Source organism: Nyctereutes procyonoides, unplaced genomic scaffold (assembly GCF_905146905.1).
Source record: "Nyctereutes procyonoides isolate TBG_1078 unplaced genomic scaffold, NYPRO_anot_genome, whole genome shotgun sequence".
Taxonomy (NCBI): Eukaryota; Metazoa; Chordata; class Mammalia; order Carnivora; family Canidae; genus Nyctereutes; species Nyctereutes procyonoides.
Window position 1 is genome coordinate 919,488 of NW_026575133.1, and position 24,439 is coordinate 943,926.

Consider the following 24,439-nt stretch of genomic DNA (forward strand, 5'->3'; position numbering starts at 1 on the left):
CCCTCCAGCAACCCTCAGTTTGTTTCCTATAGTTAAAGAGTCTCTCATGGTTTGTCTCCCTGATTTCTTTCCATTCCATTTTCCCCTCCTTCCCCTATGATCCTCTGCTTTGTTTCTTAAAGTCCACATGAGTGAGGGATGCCTGAGTGGTTCAGTGGTTGAGCGTCTGCCTTTGGCCCAGGGCATGATCCTGGGGTCCTGGGATCAAGTCCCACACCGGGATCCTGCATGGAACCTGCTTCTCTCTCTGCCTGTGTCTCTGCCTCTCTTTCTGTGTCTCTCTCATGAATAAATAAAAATCTTAAAAAAAAAAAAAACTCTACATGAGTGAAACCATATAACTGTCTTTCTCTTATTGACAATTCTAAGCATAATACTCTCTAGTTACATCCACATCACTATAAACAGTAGGTAATCAACCTTTCTGATGGCTGAGTAGTATTCCATTGTATATATAACCACATCTTTTTTTATCCATTCATCTGGCAATGGACACCTCAGCTCTTTCCAGTTTGGCTATTGTGGGTATTACTGCTATAAACACTGGGTTGCAGGTGCCCCTTTGGATCACTACCTTTGTACTTTGGGGGTAATACATAGTCTTATTACTTTTCCATTACATAACTTCACTGCACTCCAGATAAACCCAAGCTGAACTGTCATACCTGTCCCAAATCATTTCCCTAACCAATGAGGTAGTGCTATACTACTTATGAGACAGAGAGGGTTGTACTACAGCTCCAGTCAATTCCAGAAATTCTCTCTCTCCAACTCTTATGAAACATTAAATATAGATGTATGGTCCTCAGAGGCCAACAGTTTAACATACCAATTCTGATTTCTCATTTTTCATTGACTGTTATACCAGTCACAAGATATTCTTAAAAGATAAGTATTTATTAAAAACACATTATCAGGGATCCCTGGGTGGCGCAGCAGTTTGGTGCCTGCCTTTGGCCTGGGGCGTGATCCTGGAGACCCGGGATCGAATCCCATGTTGGGCTCCCGGTGCATGGAGCCTGCTTCTCCCTCTGCCTGTGTCTCTGCCTCTCTCTCTCTCTCTCTCTGTGACTATCATAAATAAATAAATAAATAAATAAATAAATAAATAAATAAATAAATAAATAAATAAATAAATAAATAAATAAATAAATAAAACATTATCAAAATGTACATACCTGCATGTAACTTAAACAGTGTTTTATATAGATGTGTATAGAATTTCATCGGATCAATATTCAGAACATCACCTTTGAAATTACAACAAACAATTAGGTATGTTACAGCCTCCACAGGTAAAGAAAAAAACTTGATTAAGAAAATATCTTACCTTGCCCAGAAAGAATATGAAAAGCAGTCTGTACACAGTGAAGACTTTCTCGATAGCTTAGGTCCTTCAAAAAAAAGAAAAAAAAAAGAGAGAGAAAAGGACATTAAGGATAATAATCAGCATTTGTATCTTAAAAAGTAATTCATTAATAGAGTTACTTACACCAGACTCAATGAGAGTATGAAGTACTACTAATAAATCATCAAAAAACTCCACATTTATAAGGTGAGCAAACCTAGAATCAAACAGATTCTAGTTAATCGGTGACCTAAAAGCAGAAATAAAACAGCTAGGAATTAAATTTGACTTTAAAGGCATATTTGTAATATTCCTTATTTCAATGTTAGTTCCAATGGAGATACTGGTAATTATTGATACTTTTTATTAATTGAAAATGGCCTTTATGACAATTCATCCACAGCTGGACACTATACTCTATGCTCAGCAGGAATATATAAGAGGCACTAAATAAACTGAAAATATTTCAGGAATATTTCTGCCCTACAAAACAAGTTCTTAAAAATGAACAATGCTACAAGGAAAGTTTATCAGCTACCGAGCTGTTCTAACTCATAAAAGGGCCAAAAGCATCAGCTTCTGGGAAAACGGGAAGCAGGAAAAGGGAAAGGAGGAGAGACTTTTACAGGAATACGGAAACAATATTTACTAAAGCTTCAAAAATAAAATGGAAAGAATATTGGACATACAGTCTAATTCAAGTTCTGCAATTACTTGCCTATGTGATCCTTTTCAGTCCTGGGCCTCTGTTTCTAGGGATAATTGAGATCACTCAGTAGAGTTATAGGAAGAATAATCTGATCTACTAAAGGTGAGAGCACTTTGTAGAGTATAAAATATTAGGCATTGAAGTACTTAAAGATTTTTCAATATTAGTGCAAGAGCCTTTGACACTATGTAAATCTCAGAACAAGAAAGAATCTTAAAAGTGATATATTCTCCATGTACCAGTATGGCTTTTTTGTGAAGCAACTGAGCAGTATTTATCAAAATTTTAAAAGAGCAGACCCTCTGACCTGCCAACAATATATGCACACAAGCGCATGAAGGTATTTTCAGTGCAGCACAGAGCACAGGCCAAATAAAAGTAGTATTGATCCATAAAATGGAATATCCCAAATGTTAAAAAAAAAAAAAAGTGGACATAATCATGCCAACATGAAAAGTTACCCAAAGTAACCATTTTATCAACAAGGAAAATACAAAGTACAGAACAGCATACAGAGCATGATTCCACCTGTGTGACAAAAAGACAGACTCATGTACATATCTAGGAGTAGAATTTGTCATTTTTAATTTTATATTCTTTTGAACCATCTGAATTTTTAAAGTAAGAATGTATAATTAAAAACTTTTTTGGGTAGCCCTGGTGGCTCAGCGGTTTAGCGCTGCCTTCAGCCTAGGGTGTGATCCTGGAGACCCAGGATCGAGTCCCATGTCGGGCTCCCTGCTTGGAGCCTGCTTCTCCCTCTGTCTGTGTCTCTGTCTCTCTCTGTCTCTCATGAATAAATAAATCTTAAAAAAAAAAAACAACTTTTTAAAATAAAGGAATTGGTCATTGAAAAACAAACAGTAAGTCCTATCCAATGTAGGAATAATCCCTTGTCTGACCAACCTCTCTTCTAATCTTTTCAGTAACAAGGCCCAATTACTTTTTTTTTATTTTAGTTATTTATTCATGAGAGACATACAGAGACGCAGAGACATAGGTAGATGGAGAAGCAGGCTCCATGCACGGTGCTCAATGCGAGACTCGATCCTGGAACTCCGGGATCACGCCCTGCGCCAAAGGCAGACACTCAACCGCTGACCCATGCAGGTGTCCCAGCCAAATTACTTTAAAATCCCGTTGCCAAACAGCTACAATCATTAGGAAGAAATTTCTTATACTAAACAGAACTTGCCTTTTCTCTCTTCCAACCATATGTCCTATTTCTAAAGCTGTGCTATCCAACAATGACAGATACTAGCACTTGCAGCTATTAGGCATTTAAAATGGGGCTAGTCCAACTGAGATACCCTGTCAGTGTGAAATATTCTCATCAGTTTTTATGAAAAAAAGAACATCAAATATCTCAATAAATACTGACTGTACATCAAAATATTTTAGATAAACTGAGTTTAATATATTAAAATACATTAAAATTAATTACACGAGTTTTTTTTTACCTTTTTAATGTGGATAACAGAAAACTTTAAATTCCGTAAGTGGTTTACAATATAGTTCCACTGCACTAGCCTACAGGATACTACCTCAAATATCTGGAAAACTACCACAACCACCATTATTCTAGCTCACTATACCACCCCAACAGGCCCAGAACACACTGAGAGATTTCTCTTTACAAAAGAAAAGACTGCACAGAACTCGAGAAATGATGTGCAAGCAGGATTAGAAGACTCAGGAGTCGCCTACATGGACCACACAAGAGTCTGACAGTGGGTCAGACCACAGTGCAGACAAAACAGTCTGAGACGAACCTCTGCGACCTAAAACATAGTCAGCAGAAGGAGTTACTGAAGGAGATTTAAAAAAGAAAAGATTTGAGATGAGAAAACTAAAAAGACAGCGTTATGAAGAGTTTCGAGGAAAGGCTGGTGGACAAACAGAAATGGAAAAGGACACGGGGTCAGCATGAGTAAACCTTCGTTAAGAGTCATGGGTTTTTTTTTTTATTTGGAAAGAGTCTAAAAGGCGTCAACCTACACAGCCCTTACTTGGCAAGGCCTTCTAGAACTGCTGGCAGGAGAGGTGACTTCTGGGCCTTCTTCAATATTCTGAAGTAGGTTACAAACACAATATTCAGAGTCTCCGTGTGCTGGCAGAAGAAGCAGACAAAATGACTTGTGAGTATAACCCCGTCTCCTTTCTTCCGAGTTTCCACAACAAGGATGGTGAAAGCTCAACCTTCTGTCCCCTCCCCACCTTCTCCACAATCCAACAGGACAGGATGAAGCTATGTGCCCTGTGATGTCATGAGACCAGCAATGATCACATCAAAGCCTCGGGACTTAAACCCAGATTCTACAACCACAAGTTGCAACAATAACCTCTAGTTAAAACCCTTTCATAAAACATTTTAAAAGCGTGAGAGAATGTGAACTGCCTACCAGTTTAAGTTTTCTCTCTGTGCTCTCTGAAGCTTCTGCCTCCAGAAGCTCTCGCTCTAGTTTCTCTTCTGCTTTCTTCCACTGCAAAGAGACAGGGAAAAGGAGAGTAAGAGCATGCAGCACTGAGTGAAAATGCACGCTTCAGAGGCAGAATACTATGTATCCCGAAACACACACCACAAATGTCTGTGAATACAAACACAAGTCAAAAGTACACAGACCTGGAGAGGTGGCTAACCCCAACCACAGAGAGGACAGCGCTGCCTCCAGGGAGGACGGTGAGAACAAGACTGGGGAGAGGGACACGGGGACTCTAACTCTATCGCCAATGGTTTCTTCTCATGAATGGAACTGAAGGAAGTCTACAAATATCTGCTCGTTGTGAAAGGTACATATGTGGGATACTTATTCTCTGGAGTTTTCTCTAATTTAAGTTTTTTCAAAAGAAAAAAAAAAGGGAACACATGGAGCCCAGAAATAATCCTTATTGTTAAATCATCTATACCATGGAAATTAGTCATCAACGATACTTCCTTAACATGTTTATATACAGTGCATAAAACCAGATACTAGAGAGAAATTCAACAAAGTAATCAGTTTTTCCACATCCTTATGCTGTATGAGCAGCAAATAACGGTTACTCAGCTGCCTGACATGCAGGGACCAACTGAGAGTTTCCTGCCCTCATGCAAGTTAAGGAGCTGCCATGTTCTTAGAAGGTCCTCTGTTTCCACACCACAGCTATGTACATGCTGTTTCTAACAGGGATATCCCAATCTATTTTAGGATATTGGGTATATTAGGATACCCAATCTATAAATAATTAAAATATTTACCTTCATTTGTTTCCAATCATTATGTCTACTTTGGTATTTCTGTCCCCTTTTCAAAATTTGTTAGATACATTCAAAGATGAATATCCCGGGGATCCCTGGGTGGCGCAGCGGTTTGGCACCTGCCTTTGGCCCAGGGCGCGATCCTGGAGACCCAGGATCGAGTCCCACGTCAGGCTCCCGGTGCATGGAGCCTGCTTCTCCCTCTGCCTGTGTCTCTGCCTCTCTCTCTCTCTGTATGACTATCGTAAATAAATAAATAAAAAATTAAAAAGGAAAAAAAAAAGATGGATATCCCTGAAAATTTTTTGTTTTGTTTTTATAAGCAATTTGATAACCCTAATTAACTACTTAGAAATGTTCTGAGAATAACAATGCTGGTGGTCATCATTAATGTTTATAAAGCATGCCCAGGGTCACGCACTTACTAAATGCTTTACCTACATCATCTTATTAAAATGCACAGTGACCCACAAGGTATGTGCTGTTACTAGCTCCATTTCTCAAAATTAAAAAATGTTACCAAAGTTTCATACTAAATAAACAAGGGCTGGAATTTCAACCTAGGTTTCAAATAAAAGCCAAAACAGAAACATTAACAAAAACCTACTTTGTTGCCAACTTTACATGACTATCACCTTCCTGTCAAGGAAGGGATCTCAGAATCACAATGAATCTAAGACAACGTGAAGAGCAAAAAATAAATAAATGAAAGCCAGCACTTCAAAGAAATTTTTTCATTGTTCTTTTTGCCAATGAATTGTCAGTTTAATTAAGTTAATAAAGCACTTCTTTGCAATACCTGGGAAAAATAAAATTTTCTAAATATCAGGTTTTGACATATTTGTATTTATGATTTAAATATCTATGCCTGGGGACAGCCCGGGTGGCTCGGCGGCGCTAAACCGCCGTCAGCCCAGGGCCTGATCCTGGGGTCCCGGGATCAAGTCCCACGTTGGGCTCCCTGCATGGAGCCTGCTTCTCCCTCTGCCTGTATCTCTGCCTCTCCCTCTCTGTGTCTCTCATGAATAAATAAAAATCTTAAAAAAAAACTATAAAAAAATAAATATTAAAAATAAATACCTCTGCCTGTGCCTATACTATGATAGGCACTATGATTTTATTTTTTATTTTTTATTTTTTTTATACTATGGTTTTAATTTCAAGTCAAACAAAAAAGGAAATCAACCAAACCTTTCTCTGCATTCTTGATAGAGTTTTTCTCTTTTCCTTGAAAGTCATGAACTTTTTTGGTTTATTAATGTCCTCTGTATCTTTTTTCACTTCTAATTCCTTGATTCTTAAGCACAAGAATGTCTTTAACATCTAATATGAAGAAAACACAATAAAGAGCTTAATATTCATATTTCCCTCAAAATCTTTACACAGAAAAAGCATTCAAAAAATATTCCTTCCTTTGTACCAAAACAAACAAAAACACCTTTGACACATCTTTTATCACCTTTCACACAACGCTAAACATATCTTATTGCTGAACATATTTGGTGATCTGTGTCTAGAAAAGAATACTAGTATTTGGCTAGATATACATAATGTTATTTTGCAGTGTAATGAGTATAAGGACGAGATAACACATTACCTGCCATCGGTAGATAGAATTACATAGAGCGGACAGGCCAGAAAAAGGTTTGGACCAGTATGGGAGGAGAGGATGTAAATCAGGTATTTCTAAACCAGCTTTAATTTACCAAACCAGCCTCTATTTTGCAGTTAGGAGTTCTAATCTTCATCTTTTTCCCCCCCAATTAAAAAAAAAAAAAAAAAAAAACCACGTAGACCAATGTTGTTAACTTTAAGTTATTCGTCTCCAACTTCACCAAGAAACCAAGTCTCTGGTTCACTAGGTCTAGAGTAGGGCCCCGTAATTTGTATTTCTAATTCCCAGCTGATGGTGGTCCAGGAACACAATGAAACTACTGCCTTAAGCCATTCAAAAAATCCAGAAACTAATTTAGAAACTGGTGTTTTGTGTACCACAGCAATCACCCAAACACAAAGACAAAAGGGGTTCAAATCCTAATTTTCTCTGGAAGAAACCATTCTACTGACCTCCTTCAGTCACAGCAGCATTCTTGGAAAAAAACATGTGAGAACTATAGGTTTGTGTTATTTTGATGCTCCATTATGTATATTTGGGAGAAAGTGGAATATTTCAGTTTACAGGGCTTAAAGCACAGAATGGAAACAAGAATTAAAAGCAGAACAGCAAACAGGAAGTCTGCTAGGTACCAGAAAGGGCAATATGAGTATTCTGTAGGTATTCTATGTGCTCATAAGCTATCATGCACCAAATAAAAAAATAACTCCAGATTAAAGACGGTCAACTAATCTTTGGCAAGGGCACCAAGAATACAATGCAGAAAAGACAGTCTCTTCAAATAAATGGTGCTGGGAAAACTGGGTATCCACATGCAAAAGAATGAAACTGGACCTTCTGTTACACCACTCAAAAAATTAAAGTGAAATGGATTAAAGACATAAATATAAGACCCAAAACCATAAAACTCCTAGAACAACACATACAGAAAAAGCTCCTTGGCACTGGTCTTAGGAATGATTTTTTGGATAGGACACCAAAAAGCACAAGCAACAAAAGCAAAAATAAACAAATGGGACTGGGACACCTGGGTGGCTCAGTCAGTTAAGCATCTACCGTTGGTTCAGGTCATGATCCCAGGATCCTGGGATCCAGTCTTGCATTGTGCTCCCTGCTCAGCGGAGTCTGCTTCTCACTGCCCCTCCCCCTGCTGTGCTCCTTCTCTCTCTCTCTCTAAAATAAAATCTTTAATAAATAAATAAACAAGTGGGACTACAATAAACAGTTCCTGCACAGCAAAGGAAACCATCAACAAAATAAAAAGACAACTACTAAATGGGAGAAAATATTTGCAAGCCACATATCTAAGATAATATCCAAAATATATGAGGAACTCCTACAACTCAATGGCAAAAAACAAATAACCTGATTCGAAAAATGAGCAAAAGACCTGAATAGACATTTTTCAAAAAAAGACATACAACAAATGGCCAGTAGATGTACAAAACGGTGTTCAATAGCACTAATCATCAGGGAAATGTAAACCAAAACTACAATGAAAAGTCAACTCACACCTGTTAGAATGGCTGTTATCAAAAAGATAATAGGGGCGCCTTGCTGACTCATTCAGAGGAGACTGCAACTCTTGATTTTGGGGTCATGAGTTCGAGCACAACACTGGGTGTAGAGATTACTTAAATAAATAAATAAATATACTTTTAAAAAAAGGTAAGAGAAAACAACTATTAGGATATGAAGAAAAGGAAACCCTTGTATGCTGCTAGTAGGAATGCAAACTGGTACAGCTATGGAAAACAGCATAGAAACTTCAGAAAATTAAAAAAGAATTATCATATGATCTAGTAGTCCCACTTTTCTGGGTATATATCCGAAGGAAATGAAATCAGTATCTCAAAGAAATATGTGCACTCCCACATTCATTGCAGCATTATTCACAATACAAAGATATGGAAACAGCCTATATATCCATTATCAATGAATAGAGAACTTGTGCTAGCTATATACATACAATGGAATATTATTCAGCCACTAAAAAAGAAGGATCCTACCATCTGTGATCAGAAATGAACCCAGAGGACATCCTAAGTGTAATAAGCTAAAGAGAGAAACAAATACTGTACAATCTCACTTACATGGGGAATCTGAAAAAGTCAGATGTATACTAAAACAGTGGTTGCTGGGGGATGTGGGAAATATCATAAATATCAGTCAAAGGATACAAACTTTCAGTTATAAGATAAATAAGCTCTGGGGGTTCTAATTTATAGCACAGTAATTAGTTAATAAAATTGTATTGTATAATCTGAAATATGCTAAGAGTAAATCTTTAGGATTCTCACCACAGAAAAAAGGTGAGAGGTGATAGATTTGTGATAGAGAGGTGATAATTTGACTGTGGTAATCATTTCACAATGTGTATGTATGTGTGTGTATATATGTGTGTGTATATATATATAATCATGTTGTATAAATTTAAAACACATTGTACAGCCTAAATATAAACCAAAAAAAAAAACCCAACACATTAAAGAAGGTACTTTATATTCTAACATCACTAAAATGGTTTCCCTCTGCACAAGTATCACATATAAGCCTTATTATCTGATCACTCTACAGTTCTCGCTAACGACGCTAAGTATTTTCTCTTTAAGCCCAATATTTTTAACATTAGCTGTCCTATTGAAATTATTAGCTTTAAAGAACGAAAGAGAATTAATAGCAAACAAAGACTTGAAATTAGGAAATAAAACCGTAGAAAACATCAGCTTCACAATAAAAACTACAGGGCTAAAAATGAAATTCATAAAAATATGTAAGACCCAAATGAAGACAATTATAAAATTTCACTTAAGAACATAAATGAAGGCTTAAATAATGGCAAGATACATATTCTCAAATAGAAAAAAGTCAATTCTGGGGCACCTGGGTGGCTCAGTTCGTTAAGCATCTGCCTTCGGCTCAGTTCATGATCTCAGGGTCCTGGGATGGAGCCGCACTCTGGGCCCTGCTCAGTGGGGAATCTGCTTCTCCCTCTCCTTCTGCCCCTTCCCTGCTTCTGCTCTTTCTCTCATTACCTCTCAAATGAATAAAATCTTAAAAAAAGAAAAAAAGAAAAAAGTCAATTCTGTAAATAATTCTCCCAATCTAATCTATAGTTTAAATCAATTCCAATCAGAATTTTTATGTGACTATTTTGAGAGGACAAATCAAAAAATCTCATTCTAAATTCCATCTGAAGTAATATATAAAAAGTAATTTAAAATATTTTGGAGGAAAAAAAGGGGGCCAATGCCTTTTATCAGTAATGCCCATTTTGATCAGTACCATCCTACCAAGTATACTATATGGATGTACTATACTACACATTATAGATATACAGCTACAGTTATTAAAAATAGTGTATTACTGGGATGCCTTGGTGGCTCAGTGGTTGAGAACCTGCCTTTGGCTCAGGGCATGATCCCGGGGTCTGGGAGCGAGTGCCACACTGGGCTCCTTGTGGGGAGCCTCCTTCTCACTCTGCCTCTCCCTCTCCCTCTCTCTCTCTCTGCCTTTCATGAATAAAAAAAATCTTTTAAAAAATAGTGTATTACTTACAGGGGATTAACTGATTCAACAGAACAGAAAGAGTTCAAAATAAAATTCTGTGTAGGGATTTAAAATAAAATAAAGGCAGCATTTTAAATCAGCAGCAAAATGAAAATGGTATTGGAGTAACTGGCTATCCATTTTCATTTTTTTTCCTTTTCTTTTTTTTTAAAGATTTTATTTATTTATTCATGAGATACACAGAGAGAGGGAGAGAGAGGCAGAGACACAGGCAGAGGGAGAAGCAGGCTCCATGAAGGGAGCCCGACGTAGGACTCGATCCAGGGGCTCCAGGATCATGCCCTGGGCCGAAAGCAGGCGCTAAACCACTGAGCCACCCAGGGATCCCGGCTATCCATTTCAAAAAGTATGTGCGTATACAAAGTATATGCAATTATACCATAAACACACGCAAAAAGTCAAATAGATTATTTAAAAATAAAAAATGAACATTCTTCTAGAAGGAGAAAATCTATAATCCTAGGATTAAAGAAGTCCTTCCATGAATGACAAAAATATAATCTCATATAGAAAGGGGGAAAAAATTACAGTCAATTAAAATGTAAAACTTCTTTAAGACAAAAAAGACAATACAAAATTAAATGGTAGAGCAACAAACAAATATTTGCGACTTACATAACAAAAACTTACTATCCTTATATGCAATGTAACCTCAACAAACACACCCAGCTTTTGTTTCTTTTATTCACTATTTTATATACTCAGGACCTAGAAGAGTGCCTAGTACACAGCTGATACTTATTGAAAGGAGTATCAAAAAAAGCATTATGTCATTAAAACAAATACCTGAGGAGAAAAACTAGCAGCAATATAAATGGGTAAAAAAATTCAAATGACTAATAAGTATATGTATGTAAAACTTCACCAATAAAGACGTACAAACAAAATATATATATGAAACACACAGAATTATTTACCCACCAGACTAACAAAGACTAAATGGCAGAAACATACAGCATTTGGTAGGTTGTTCTCACTGTGAGAACATAGTGATAAAATGTATTTGCAGGACAATGTGGCATTACCTCTCAAATTTATAAATGTGTATACTGTTGGATCCAATATCTAAAGTTTAAAAATTTAATCCAGGGACACCTGGGTGGCTCAGTGGTTGAGCACATCTCCCTTCAGCTCGGGTCATGATCCTACTTCTCCCTCTGCCTATGTCTCTCTCTGTCTCTCATGAATAAATAAATAAAATCTTTAAAAGTAATAACAATTAAAGAAAACTACAGCAGACATTAAAAAGAATGAGATATGAGATCATCCCATACAACACAAAATGCAAACAGCTCCAGAACAGTGTCCATAGAATAAATGCATTTCTATTCTAAAATCTAAGCATGTATTAAATAATTTTAAAAATATATAAACAAATATACACATCTATATCTATAAACATCTAGAATATGTACTAAGTTGTTAAGAGTACCTATACTTGAGGGAGTTTCCTACTTTATACACTTCTGCGAAGAATAAAATTCCTTGTAATGACTGAAAATTAACTTTATAATTTAAAAACAAATAAAATGCAAAAAAGGAAGGCTTACCTCTGGCCTAACTTCATAATTTCTGCCCTTCACAAAACCAGAAATCACTTTAATCACACCAAGGGAAGCTTGGCCTAATTTATCTTGCTTAAACAATTTCTTTACTGCCTCACAACACATTTCAGAGATCTGAAAAATAAAATGTTACACTCAGCCAGTTTTCTCAAGCTCAGCACCACTGGCATTTTAAGCCAGACAATTCTTCATGGGGGAGGAGAGGGGGCAGAGGATGCTCCTGTGCACTGTGGGAAGTTGAGGAGCCCTGAGCCTTTACCCACAGGATACTAGTAGAAGCCACTACAGTTGTGACAATCAAAACTGTGTGCAGCCATAGCCTCACATTCCTGGAGGGTGAAACCACCTCCTGCTCAGAACCATCACACCAAACTTATGTTCAAAGAATTTTCTTAAAGAGGCAATGTTTAACAAAGTGATACTATTTTAGCAATAAATAATAGCTCCAGAAGAATTCTGAGGAAAAAAATAATCAAACTCTATAATTTTGTATCCAGGATGACAGCAACCCACCGACTTTGACACGTCATTCATGAGAGGGACAATCAATACGATGATGTTGTTGTGAAAGTTGAAATGAGGTAGTGACACCAACAGCTCACACAGGCTCTTCACAGCCACTTCTGCCAGTCCTTTGTAGGCCTTTAAGGAAACTACATTACTTTTCTTCAGTTTCCTTTGCTTCCAGTCTAATCAAAAGATAACTGTAGTTACTTTACTTATTGATCAAAACTTCAACTAATTAGCTTTATTTTATAGTAATATGCAATAATATACTATGCAAACTCTTAAGTGAGTCGAGTCCACATTTTGACACAAGTACAAACGCTATCATAAAATTTATCTGCCATCATCTACATGGACTCTAATCATCATGCTAAGAACTTTGGCTCTCCATACATATTAAAAGATGTATTATTAGAAGAAAAGGGTCTCAGGGAATCAATCGGGGCAGGGGGAGACAGAGAGCTGGATACCTTAAGGAATCCCTAGGCTTGCTCTACAGGCTTTCCCCCAAAACACTAGACTACAAGTCAAGAAGACTGGGTTCAAATCCTAGTCGTCCATTAATTAGCTAGTGAATATGAGCAAGCTCCAGACTCTGAGCCTTCATCTCTTCCATGTTCCAAAAATCAGATCTGCAGAATCTAAAACAACATTTCCGTTGACTTCCTGCTAATGCCCTCTATGGGATCTTTACCCAGGAGGTCCAGATTTAAATTTTTCTTCAAAATAGCCAATGATTCACAGTACTTTTCTAGGAATTTCTACACACATACTTTGCTACCATAACATAGCACCTTGAATATGAAAAAACACTGGTTTTTCTAGAGTAGGTTCAACACTTCCTCCACATCATACACAACCAGAGATGAAAAAGACATATAGATGATAGTGCCTTTGTTTTAAGCTTGCTTCTCATGTATATGAGTTTTCCTCAAACAGGCTGTATTCATCATAAGAACTATATCTTCTGGGATCCCTGGGTGGCGCAGCGGTTTAGCGCCTGCCTTTGGCTTTGACTATAGTCACACACAGAGAGAGAGAGAGAGAGGTAGAGACACAGGCAGAGGGAGAAGCAGGCTCCATGCACCGGGAGCCCGACGTGGGACTCGATCCCGGGTCTCCAGGATCGCGCCCTGGGCCAAAGGCAGGCGCTAAACCGCTGCGCCACCCAGGGATCCCAATAAATTTTAAAAATTAAAAAAAAAAAGAACTATATCTTCCATTTACTTAAAAGTGACAAGACTTCATAATGGATGGATGAAGAGACAAAATGTGGTACATATATGCAATGGAATATTTTGCAGGCTTAAAAAGGAAGGAAATTTTGACACATGCTAGAAGAATCTTGAAGACAGTATGCTAAGTGAAATAAGCCAGTTATAAAAAGGACAAATATTGTATAATTCCACATATAAGTTGAGGTTCCTAGAATCAGATCTATATTCAATTCAAATCAGAAAGTAGAATGGTGGTTGCCATAGGCTGGGGGCAAAAGGGAATGGGGAGTTCATGTTTAATACATACAGAACTTAGGGGCAGCCCGGGGGGCTCAGCGGTTTAGTGCCACCTTCAGCCCAGGACGTGATCCCGGAGACGCGGGATCAAGTCCTGCATTGGGGTCCCTGCATGGAGCCTGCTTCTCCTTCTGCCTGTGTCTCTGCCTCTCTCTCTCTCTCTCTCATGAATAAATAAATAAAATCTTAAAAAAAAAAAATACATACAGAACTTCAGCTGGGGAAGATGCCAAAGTGCTGCAGATGCATAGCGATGATGGGTGTATGATGCTGGATTTACTTAATGCCACACAAGTGTACACTTTAAAAATTGTGAAAATGATCAATTTAATGTTACATATATTTTACCATAATTTTTTAAAGATTTTATTTATTTATTGATAGACACAGAGAGAGACAGAGACACAGGCAGAGGGAGAAGCAGGCTTCATGCAGAGAGCCTGACGTGGGACTCAATCCAGGGTCTCCAGGATCATGCCCCGGGCCGCAGGCGGTGCCAAACTGCTGCCCCACCGGGGCTGCCCCCTCCCCCCGCTTTTTTTTTTTTTAAGATTTTATTTATTTATTTATAGCATAATTTTTTTTTTAACTTGAAAAAAGTACTTCATAATGGTCCCATCCGCTTAGAAAAGGCCTACACTTGCAAGATACAATACAGAGGCCACAAACCACATGACAAGTGAGTAGCTGACCTGTGCCTAGTCCAAATGCAGATGTGCTGTAACTTAGTACCAAAAAAAAAAAAAAGGAATGTAAAATACCTAATTTTTAAAATTGACTACATGTTGAAATAATAATAACATACATAGTAATTTTATTACTTTTTACTTTTTTTTCTTAGTATGGTTACGTATTTTTTAAATGACATGTGTGTCTCACATTATATTTCTATTGGACAGTGTTGGTCTACACAAAGCTCCCAGGCCTTGGTATGTCTGCTCCTAAGTAGGCTCCAGTTGGGAGGCCAGAGCACAGAAGCAACATCCACAGCACCCAGTCCCACCATCTCCTTCCTGCCCAACAGGATTCAGTAGTCCTGCTCCAGCTGAGACAGCAATTGGGTGATCCTTAGGCTCATTACTGAGTAAAGGAGCCCAACTGAGTTAAGTGCAATCACCAGACCTAGGCAACTGAATTCTTCTCCATTCATGCTCTAATTTTCATAGGTCCTTCTTTTCTGAACAAAGAAAAAGAAAATAAAAGTTTGATGGAAGAGTTTATCATCCATCTACTATGAATGACTTCTAAGTCCATTTTCAAGGCACTAATTTCATCCATTTCAAGTCATACTTCTCCCCTAATTACCCTACCCAAATAAAAACCAGCAGAATAATTTTCAACCATTCACAACTAAAGAAAGAAACATACATCTACTTACTAGGGAAAGGCCTGGAGCAACAAAAATACTAACAGCTGATCAATACAGGGATAGGGCCTGTATAGGCCAGCCACAGTTATAAGCACCTTTATCTAGAAATTAATTTCTCACAACAATCTTATGAAATAAGTACTTTTATTTATAAAAGAATGGAGACACAGAGAGATTAAGTGATTTGCCCACCACATGGGTAGAAGTTAGAAGGCTCAGATTTGAACCCAGGCAGACTGTAGACTCTGCTCTTGACAATATGCTATACTGACTCTCACCACAGAGCACAGAATATAGAACTCCCTTGGGGATCCCTGGGTGGCTCAGCAGTTTAGAGCCTGTCTTCGGCCCAGGGCGTGATCCTGGAGTTCCAGGATCGAGTCCCACAGCAGGCTCCCTGAAACAGCCTGCTTCCCCCTCTGCCTGTGTCTCTGCCTCTCTCTCTCTCTCTCTGTGTCTCTCATGAATAAATAAATAAATAATCTTAAAAAAAAAAAAAGAACATAGAACTCCCTTGCTGACCAAAGCTAAGTATGTTATATATTTTAAAAATGTTTAATATACCTTTAACCATTTGCTCCAGATTTTCCAAATAAAATTTATATTGGCTAACCAGACCTTCTTCAAATTCTCTTAATTTTTGGGTTTCTTTGCGGATCTGAAAAAAATCAAAAAGATCAATTATTTTTTAAAATCAAAATATCGAAATCCTGGGGCTCCTGGGTGGCTCAGTTAGTTAAGTAGCTGTCTTTGGCTCAGGTCATGATCTCAGCTCCACATCAGGCTCCCTACTCAGCCAGGAGCCTGGTTCTCTGTCTCCCTCTGCCCCTCCTCCCACTTGTCTCTGTCTCTCTCTCTTAAATAAACAAAATCTTAAAAAAAACAGTGACACCTGAGTGGCTCAGCCATTGGGTGTGTCTTCTGCTGAGGGCATGATCCTAATCTCCTGGGATCAAGTCCATCAGGCTCTCTACAGGGAGCCTGCTTCTCCCTCTCTGTGTGTTTCTCATGAATAAATAAAATCTTTAAAAAAAAAAAACTTAAAAAAATATATCAAAATCCTTAAATTAGCACAAAATATGAGTGCCGAGTATATACCCAGTCCTATAAAACAAACAACTCCTACTATTTCTCCCATCTCTAGCTCTCCAAAATGTTCAGCTTATTTTGTGGAGTAATTGTATATATCATTACCTTGGTGGATTTTTCTGCTTCTGTGAGGGGTCTTATTTTATATGAAGGAGTAATGTCTTTAAATAACTCCATCAGGGAAACTATCACCAGCTTTCGAACAGTAACAGCCACATCAGGATCCTGTTCCATCAGCATAGAACGCAGTTCTTTTAATTTTTTAATCTGTTAAACAAATAGCTTATAAGGGCAGAGAAACCATGGTAAAACAATTATGAACAAAAGACAAGAGCCTCACATCTGGAACAAGTGGAATCCACATAATGACTCAGAGTCTACTCAAGCCATATACAACTCCAGATAATACCCACATTTACAAAAGATAAACCTAAAGCTAACCATATTTTTGTTAGTCAGAAGAGATACAGACTTTAAAAAAAAAGTTTAAATTTATTAATTTACCTATTCACTGAAATTCTTTTTATTGGGTTTTCTTAAGACATGTGTCCTGTTTCCCTAAAAATACTTTTTGAAATAAATTGCTATACACACATATCTGTGAATTAATCAGGAATTAAATATAATGTATCTATTAACTTTAACTACAAGACTCATACAAAAATCATTTGGTTTTTTTTGTTTTTTTTATACAAAAATCATTTGTATGAAGTAATGCAGAAGTAAAAAAATTGGTTTCTATGAATGTGCTTGCTTTAATGAACTACTATTGCCTGCTGGATCTCTTGAGAGAAGCAATACTCTGGTTAGTTAGCACCATTTGCCACAGCAGGGGGTAGGATAAATATGTCACCACCTATCTGCTATCCCTAACTTGTGTGAGCATGAGGCTCCAGAGCTGGAAGACCCAGATTCCAATCCAGTGGCTATTAAAATCATAATGAATTTACTTGAATTTTTTAAGGCTGTTATTCAACTGTAAAATAAGATTAACAGTTCTTTTCTTTATGGTTTTATAATGATTTAATAAGATGATACAAATAAGAAATATTCCAACCAACTTCCCCCCAATTCTGTTCCAGATCTTCCCCTTTGTTTAAAAAAAGAAAAAAAAAAAAAAAAAACAAGTACTACTCCAAAACATGTTTAGAGGAAATTTTTTTCTGCAAATGTAAATAATCTACTCTATTGTTCAATAAACAAATATATTCACAGTACGATGATGGGAACACCAACATTAACAGTAATAATAGTACCATTTTATATGACTTCATGTATATTTGATTATTTAATCCTCACAATAAAGTTTTAAAATAGGTACCATCCTCTTTTTAGTGATGAAGAAAATGAGTCTTGGCTAAAAGGACTTATCCAAAATCTAACAGGTAGTACTCTAGTTTTCTTGAATCCACATGTTGTAACCGTGACCATCATTACCACTGTTTCCATGGCCCACTGATAATTCATTATAATTCTGATCTATTTCACTTAACATATTTTCCACTTGCAAGTACTCCTGAACTAATCTCACTGACTTTTGTGTAGCATCTTCCTTATTAAAAATCCTGTCAAGGGATCCCTGGGTGGCGCAGCAGTTTAGCGCCTGCCTTTGGCCCAGGGCGCGATCCTGGAGACCCGGGATCGAATCCCACGTCGGGCTCCCAAGGCATGGGGCCTGCTTCTCCCTCTGCCTGTGTCTCTGCCTCTCTCTCTCTCTCTCTCTCTCTCTCTCTGTGTGTGTGTGTGTGACTATCATAAGTAAATAAAAATAAAAATAAACTTATAAAAAAAAATCCTGTCAATCAGTCAAGCAAATCTGCAAATGGGTTCCTTCCCCCTCATCCAATTAGTTTTTACACTTACCACTTTCAGAGTTACATTAAATCCAGTATCTCCATTTATTTTTATTATTTTATTTTATTTTACTTTTTAATTTCTATTATTTTAAAGAGAGACAGGGGAGGGGGTTGGAGAAAGAGGAAGAGAGAATCTTAAGCAGGCTCCATACCCATCGCAGATCCGTGAGCCAGAGTGATGACCTAAGCTAAAATCAAGAGTCACGCTTAACTGACTAAGCCACCCGGGCACACCTCAGTATCTTCATTTAGAGATGAGGAAATCAGACTCAAGGGCACCTGCGTGACTAAGTGGCTGAGCATCTGCCTTTGGCTCAGGTCATAATCCTGGAGTCCCGGGATCGAGTTCACTTACATTAGTTTCTGGGTCTGATAATATGGCAGATGCCAAAGTTGCAATATGCATTTTCTTCTCCTGTAGTTTCTTCCTTCTTTCAATTAAATGTTCTTCTAATGTCAGTTCTCGAATGGGATCTTCAACAATCTCTGAAACAGGTTAGATTTCTCCTCTTAAACATTTCTTTACAAGTATTTAAAAGAACCTTAATCAATACAATGAAATTCTTATAATAATAAATAATAATAATGATAACTGACTTTTATAGAACACTTGCCATGAGCCAAGATTACTACAGATGATCGATCCTCTCAAAAATGCTATGAGGCAGGTACAATCATCATATCCATTTTGTACGTAGAAAATGAGGCACGGGAGAATAACTTGTTTATATTCATAGACCTAGCAGAAATGGAACTCAAACCCAGGTAGTCTGACTCGAGAGCTCATATTCTTAACTACTCTGCTAATAAACCTATAATAATTCCTAGTAATTAAGGGAAAAAGCAACCTGATTTAGTTTTTTAAAAAGAACACAATAATTAAGAAGGGCACATGATGTAATGAGCACTGAGTGTTATATAAGACTGATGAATCACTGACCTCTACCTCTGAAACCAGTAATACATTTTATGTTAATTAATTCAAATAAAATTTTAAAAAATAAAATCTGTATATAAAAAAAAGGAAAAAAGTATAGAATACTCTCCCTTGTTACTGTCCTTTGCACTACCAAAAGTATGTCCACGTTAAGAAAAGAAATTCAAAAGGAACTAGATTTAATAAACACACAAGCATAATCTCTAATGAGTCTATGAACGATGACTGAAAACAATTGACCTGTAATCTTATTTACACTATTAATGAGGTTTGCTAAGCTACAGTAAAAATTAACCAGCCTTTTCTATAGCAAATTTCAAACAAAAATAATTTGAAACCATAAAACATGTTTTGAGTTTAACTCTCATTGCAACTTAGTTATTAGAAACCCACATTCAATTATCTAAAACAGATATGTACAGACATCTGTAAGTATAACTGCTCTAATAAGTGAAATGATTTCATATCACAGAATCATTTTGTAATTTAAAACTAAAAAGCTACAACATCTGGGTGGCTCAGTCAGTTAAGCATCTGTCTTTGGCTCAGTTCATAAGCCCAGGGTCCTGGGATAGAGCCCAACATCAGGATCCTTGCTTATCAAAGAGTCTGCTTCTGTTTCGCCCTCTCCCCCTCCTTGTGCCATTCATCTCTCAAATAAATAAATAAATAAATAAATAAATAAATAAATAAATACCTTTAAAACTAAAAAGTAAAAGTAAATAAAGCTTTAAAAGATAGCAATAGGCAGGAACTTCACTTAAAATTTTTAAAAAATTCAAAATGGAGGGACGCCTGGGTGGCTCAGCGGTTTAGTATCTGCCTTTGGCTCAGGGTGTGATCCCAGAGTCCTGGGATCAAGTCCCACATCAGGCTCTCTGCATAGAGCCTGCTTCTCCCTCTATGTCTCTGCCTCTCTCTCTCTGTCTCTCATGAATAAATAAAATCTTCAAAAAAAATTTCAAAATGGTAATAATTTACAAGACTGTTCATGCACACCTAGACATAACTGCATAAAATTTTCCATAATAAAGAATCAAATTTCAAAGGTGAGACTTTCAACATGTGGGGAAATGTTCAAAATGACCTTGAAATGACCAGCACTCTGAAATGCACATTCCAGACTTTATCTAAAATTAAGTCACATTTACTATTCTCAATTAACAGTTTAGTAACTATAAAATACATCCCAATACCTTCCTCAAGTTCCACCTCTTCTTGATCCTCTTCATCTTGGTTATTGTCAATAACTATATGAAAAACATGGATGTTAAAAAATGTGTCAATACACATAAGTGATAAAACTACAAAGAAAAACAGGAAAGTAATGACCATAAAATTCTGGAAAGTAGTTACTTTTGTGAGGAGGGAGCAATTACTGATTGAGGGGCGCACAAGTTTCTGGGTGCTGGCAACATTTATTTCCTGCCCAGATAGTAGCTTTATGGGTGTGTTTCTTGGTAAACCACATAACTTCGAGCCACAACTCTGACTTCTAGACTTCTGTGTTTTATTTTTGAAAAAACTAAGCTTTTAAGGAAAAAGATACATACAAGAAAAAAAAGTGCTAAAAAAGGACAACTAACATGCTCTAATTTTAAAACAAGAGTATTTGGGATCCCTGGGTGGCGCAGCAGTTTAGCGCCTGCCTTTGGCCCAGGGCACGATCCTGGAGACCCAGGATCAAATCCCACGTCGGGCTCCCTGCATGGAGCCTGCTTCTCCCTCTGCCTGTGTCTCTGCCTCTCTCTCTCTCTGTGTGACTATCATGAATAAATAAATAAAATCTTTAAAAAAAAAAAAAAAAAAAAAAACAAGAGTATTTGGTGAAAAAAATTCTTTAAAGAAAATCACCTCAACATTGTAGCTTCAGTTATACTCCTGGTACCACAGACATGAGATAACCATCTGTATTTCTGGCCTAAATCATCAAGCTTGCTATATGACTAATTGCAGCTACTCCTTATTTTGTAGGTAAAAGGAAAAATAAAATTAAATCTTGAGTGAAAAAAAAAATATGATGGTATTAGTAAAGAGCTAAAATGTTTACTAATACACTGGCTGATTAGATTTACCTGGTTTCTAGCCCGGGTGGCTCGGCGGTTTAGCGCCACCTTCAGCCCAGGGCCTGATCCTGGAGACAAGGGATAGAGTCCCACCTCGGGCTCCCTGCATGGAGCCTGCTTTTCCCTCTGCCTGTGTCTCTACCTCTGTGTGTGTGTGTGTCTGTGTGTGCGTGTCTCTCATGAATAAATAAATAAATAAAATCTTAAAAAGAAAAAAAAAAAAAGGATTTACCTGGCTTCTCCCTGGTCTGTGGGATTATACCACTTTTATCCTTGATGGGAAGCAAGTGAATCAGTTCCTTCTCTGGTGCAGTTTGCAGAGTTCTTGGTATTTTTTCATATTTATCTATAACACGCTCATGCTTTCGTTTCTTGGCATGAACAGGTTCACTGTAGGGAAAAAAAAATCAATTTTTAATGTATTTAAAAAGGAATCGAGAGACGCCTGGGTGGCTCAGTGGTTGAGTGTCTGCCTTCAGCTGAGGTCGTGATCCCAGGGTCCTGGGATCGAGTCCCACATCAAGTTCCCCTCAGGGAGCCTGCTTCTCCCTCTGCCTATATCTCTGCCTCTCTCTGTCTCTTACGAATAAATAAATAAAACCTTTGGGAGGGGGAAAAAAAAGGAATCTAAGGACACCTGGCTGGCTCAGTCAGTTAAGTGTCTGCCTTTGGCTCAGGTCATGATCCCAGGGTGCTGGGATGGAGCCCTATGTCAGGCTCCTGCTCAGTGGAGAGCCTGCCCTTCCTCCCTGCTCATGCTTGTTCTCGTTGCTCTCTTTATAAAATAAAATCCTTAAAATAAATAAAAAGGAACCTAGAGATCTATCATTTTAAAAAAGTACAGAAAAGTAAACTGCTAGCCAAACTGAAACAGGTAGACACATAGTAGTATCTAGATCAGGCACATAGCAGGGACTCAAATGGTAAATGAATAAAAGAATTGTAGTCTACCACAAAGACTATAGCCACATCTAGTTTTCCCTTCAGATGCAAAACAGAAGTGAAAGTTACAGCAGATTCTTTTTGAAGAATAGTCTTTTTGAAGACTATTCCACAGAGCCAAGGGTGATATCACCCTTTTTATTATTCCCAAATAGATTCCCATCACCTATTTAACTTTCCCCAAAACCTTCAGACCATAGCATAGTCTTAGAAGTTAAAGAGATCTAGGTTTAAATTTCAGATCCACTACCTGTGATTGTACGAAGCATCAGTTTCCTCTGTAAATGGAATAATACCTCCCCAACAGGGTAACAACGGCTGAGGTTATGGCCATTAAGAACTCAGGACCGTTCCGCCAACTCCCCAAACAGAGAGCTGCATTCTTCCCCAGCACACTCTACTTCACTATTCAGACTCGAAAAAAATAAAGATGTACACTAAATAAAATCAGTTTTATTCATGAACTTCCTTTATTTAGGAAATAAACTGAGTCACAGGGTTTACTCTCTTATAGTCAAGCTGAACATCTTGCACTCATCACCTAACTAAAATTCAGGTTCAAGTTTTTAACACTGAAAGGACATGAATGATTATAATCTAAATGAAGCGTTACCTAGAAGAAAGATCTCTCGTTAGAAAAGAGGCTCTTTGTCCTAACTCTCTCATTAACTGCAAGTCATCTTCATCCATCATATCCAAAGGAAGCGCTTCCTCTTCTTCCTCCTCTTCCCTCTCAATTCTTTTACCTGTTCCAACAACAACAAAATCAGAAACATGTATTAGAGGTATAGAACTCTGTGTTTTTGTGTGAAGAAGAGGAAACGTTTATGGTTTTCTAGTACGTTAGCCCAATGTTTCTAAATGGAAGCACTAATGACACATTGGCCAGACATTTCTTTGTTCCACTGCGGTATCCTGAGCTAGGCAGAAATGCTATCATCTCCAAATCCTGACATCTAAATGCCAGGGGGCTTCCCAAGTCACTGCTACAACCAAAAAATAAAACGCCTCCACACAATCTGCAAGATCTTCCAGAGCATGTGAGAGAACCAATCATTTAGCCGCTTCACTTCTAGATCCCTAATGACTCCTCCCACTTCCATTCCACTTCAGCCACCCCCTCCATGGGCCACATCCCAAACCCTGGCCTTCACCCCCGTTCACCCCCATTCCCATTTGTCCTTCCAGGTCTCATTCAGTTGCTTCCACTGCACCTCTGTGACCATATATATAGACCTTCAATCCTCTAACCACTCCACTTCTATCTTTCATTGTGTTTCTATCCTCACTTTGGTGCTTCTATTGCATAGTTATCATTTCAACCGCCCTCGTGCCAATATTCTCAATTCTCACAAATAAATATATTTTTCCCCTTTTATTCAAATGGCATAAGCATCTCATACATGGTGATAGCCTATAATTTCAAGTGAGTGAAAGCATCAATACACGCTTTCACCTTTTTTGTTTAAAATTAACAATTTTGTAAACTATTTCATGTTGGAACATAAAAAAGTTTCCTTCTTTCTTTAAACACCCTTTTCCTGATTTCTAAGATACAGTTCTGATTTTCTTCCTAATTCTCTGGCTCCTCCTCAAACCCCATTTACAGGTTTTATGCATCCACCCATTTCTTAAATGCTGAGGATCCTTAAATTCTTTCTTGGCTCTCCTGTTCTCACACTATGCATTCTTCACATTGATTTTACCCAAGTCTAAGGCTTCAATTACCATCTATATGTAGATAATTCCCAAAACTATTCTCTAACCCAGATATTTCAGGGCAGCCCTGGTGGCTCAGCGGTTTAACGCCGCCTTCAGTCTAGGGGCTGATCCTGGAGACCCGGGATCAAGTCCCACACCGGGCTCCCTGCATGAAGCCTGCTTCTCCCTTTGCCTGTGTCTCTCCCTCTCTCTCTGTGTGTGTCTCTTATAAGTAAATAAATAAAATCTTTAAAAAAGAAAAAAAGATATTTCATTTGAACGTTATAATTTTATACCAAACTGCCTAACAGACTTCATTTATATGCTCAACATGTAAAAATGAATATTTTGCTTTTTATATATAATTATTAACATATCACATTTTTCAAATTCTACTAAAATTTAAAAGAGAT

General features: G+C 37.5%; 1 protein-coding gene across 2 annotated transcripts in view; it reads right to left on the bottom strand.

The window, feature by feature from the left end:
* NOC3L (NOC3 like DNA replication regulator) overlaps nucleotides 1-24,439 on the bottom strand; it is a 32,034-nt gene that overhangs the window by 5,297 nt on the left and 2,298 nt on the right. The window contains exons 3-16 of one of the 2 annotated variants that reach the window (XM_055300242.1): nucleotides 22,939-23,071; nucleotides 21,616-21,773; nucleotides 20,514-20,567; nucleotides 18,736-18,866; nucleotides 16,630-16,791; nucleotides 16,000-16,093; nucleotides 12,559-12,734; nucleotides 12,031-12,159; nucleotides 6,487-6,618; nucleotides 4,460-4,540; nucleotides 4,067-4,167; nucleotides 1,493-1,565; nucleotides 1,331-1,394; nucleotides 1,179-1,250 (exon numbers count right to left, since the gene is read on the bottom strand). In XM_055300242.1, the coding sequence (XP_055156217.1) occupies nucleotides 1,179-1,250; nucleotides 1,331-1,394; nucleotides 1,493-1,565; nucleotides 4,067-4,167; nucleotides 4,460-4,540; nucleotides 6,487-6,618; nucleotides 12,031-12,159; nucleotides 12,559-12,734; nucleotides 16,000-16,093; nucleotides 16,630-16,791; nucleotides 18,736-18,866; nucleotides 20,514-20,567; nucleotides 21,616-21,773; nucleotides 22,939-23,071 (1,560 nt within the window). The remainder of the gene's footprint in view (nucleotides 1-1,178; nucleotides 1,251-1,330; nucleotides 1,395-1,492; nucleotides 1,566-4,066; nucleotides 4,168-4,459; nucleotides 4,541-6,486; nucleotides 6,619-12,030; nucleotides 12,160-12,558; nucleotides 12,735-15,999; nucleotides 16,094-16,629; nucleotides 16,792-18,735; nucleotides 18,867-20,513; nucleotides 20,568-21,615; nucleotides 21,774-22,938; nucleotides 23,072-24,439) is intronic. The other variant, XM_055300243.1, reaches the window with a different exon arrangement.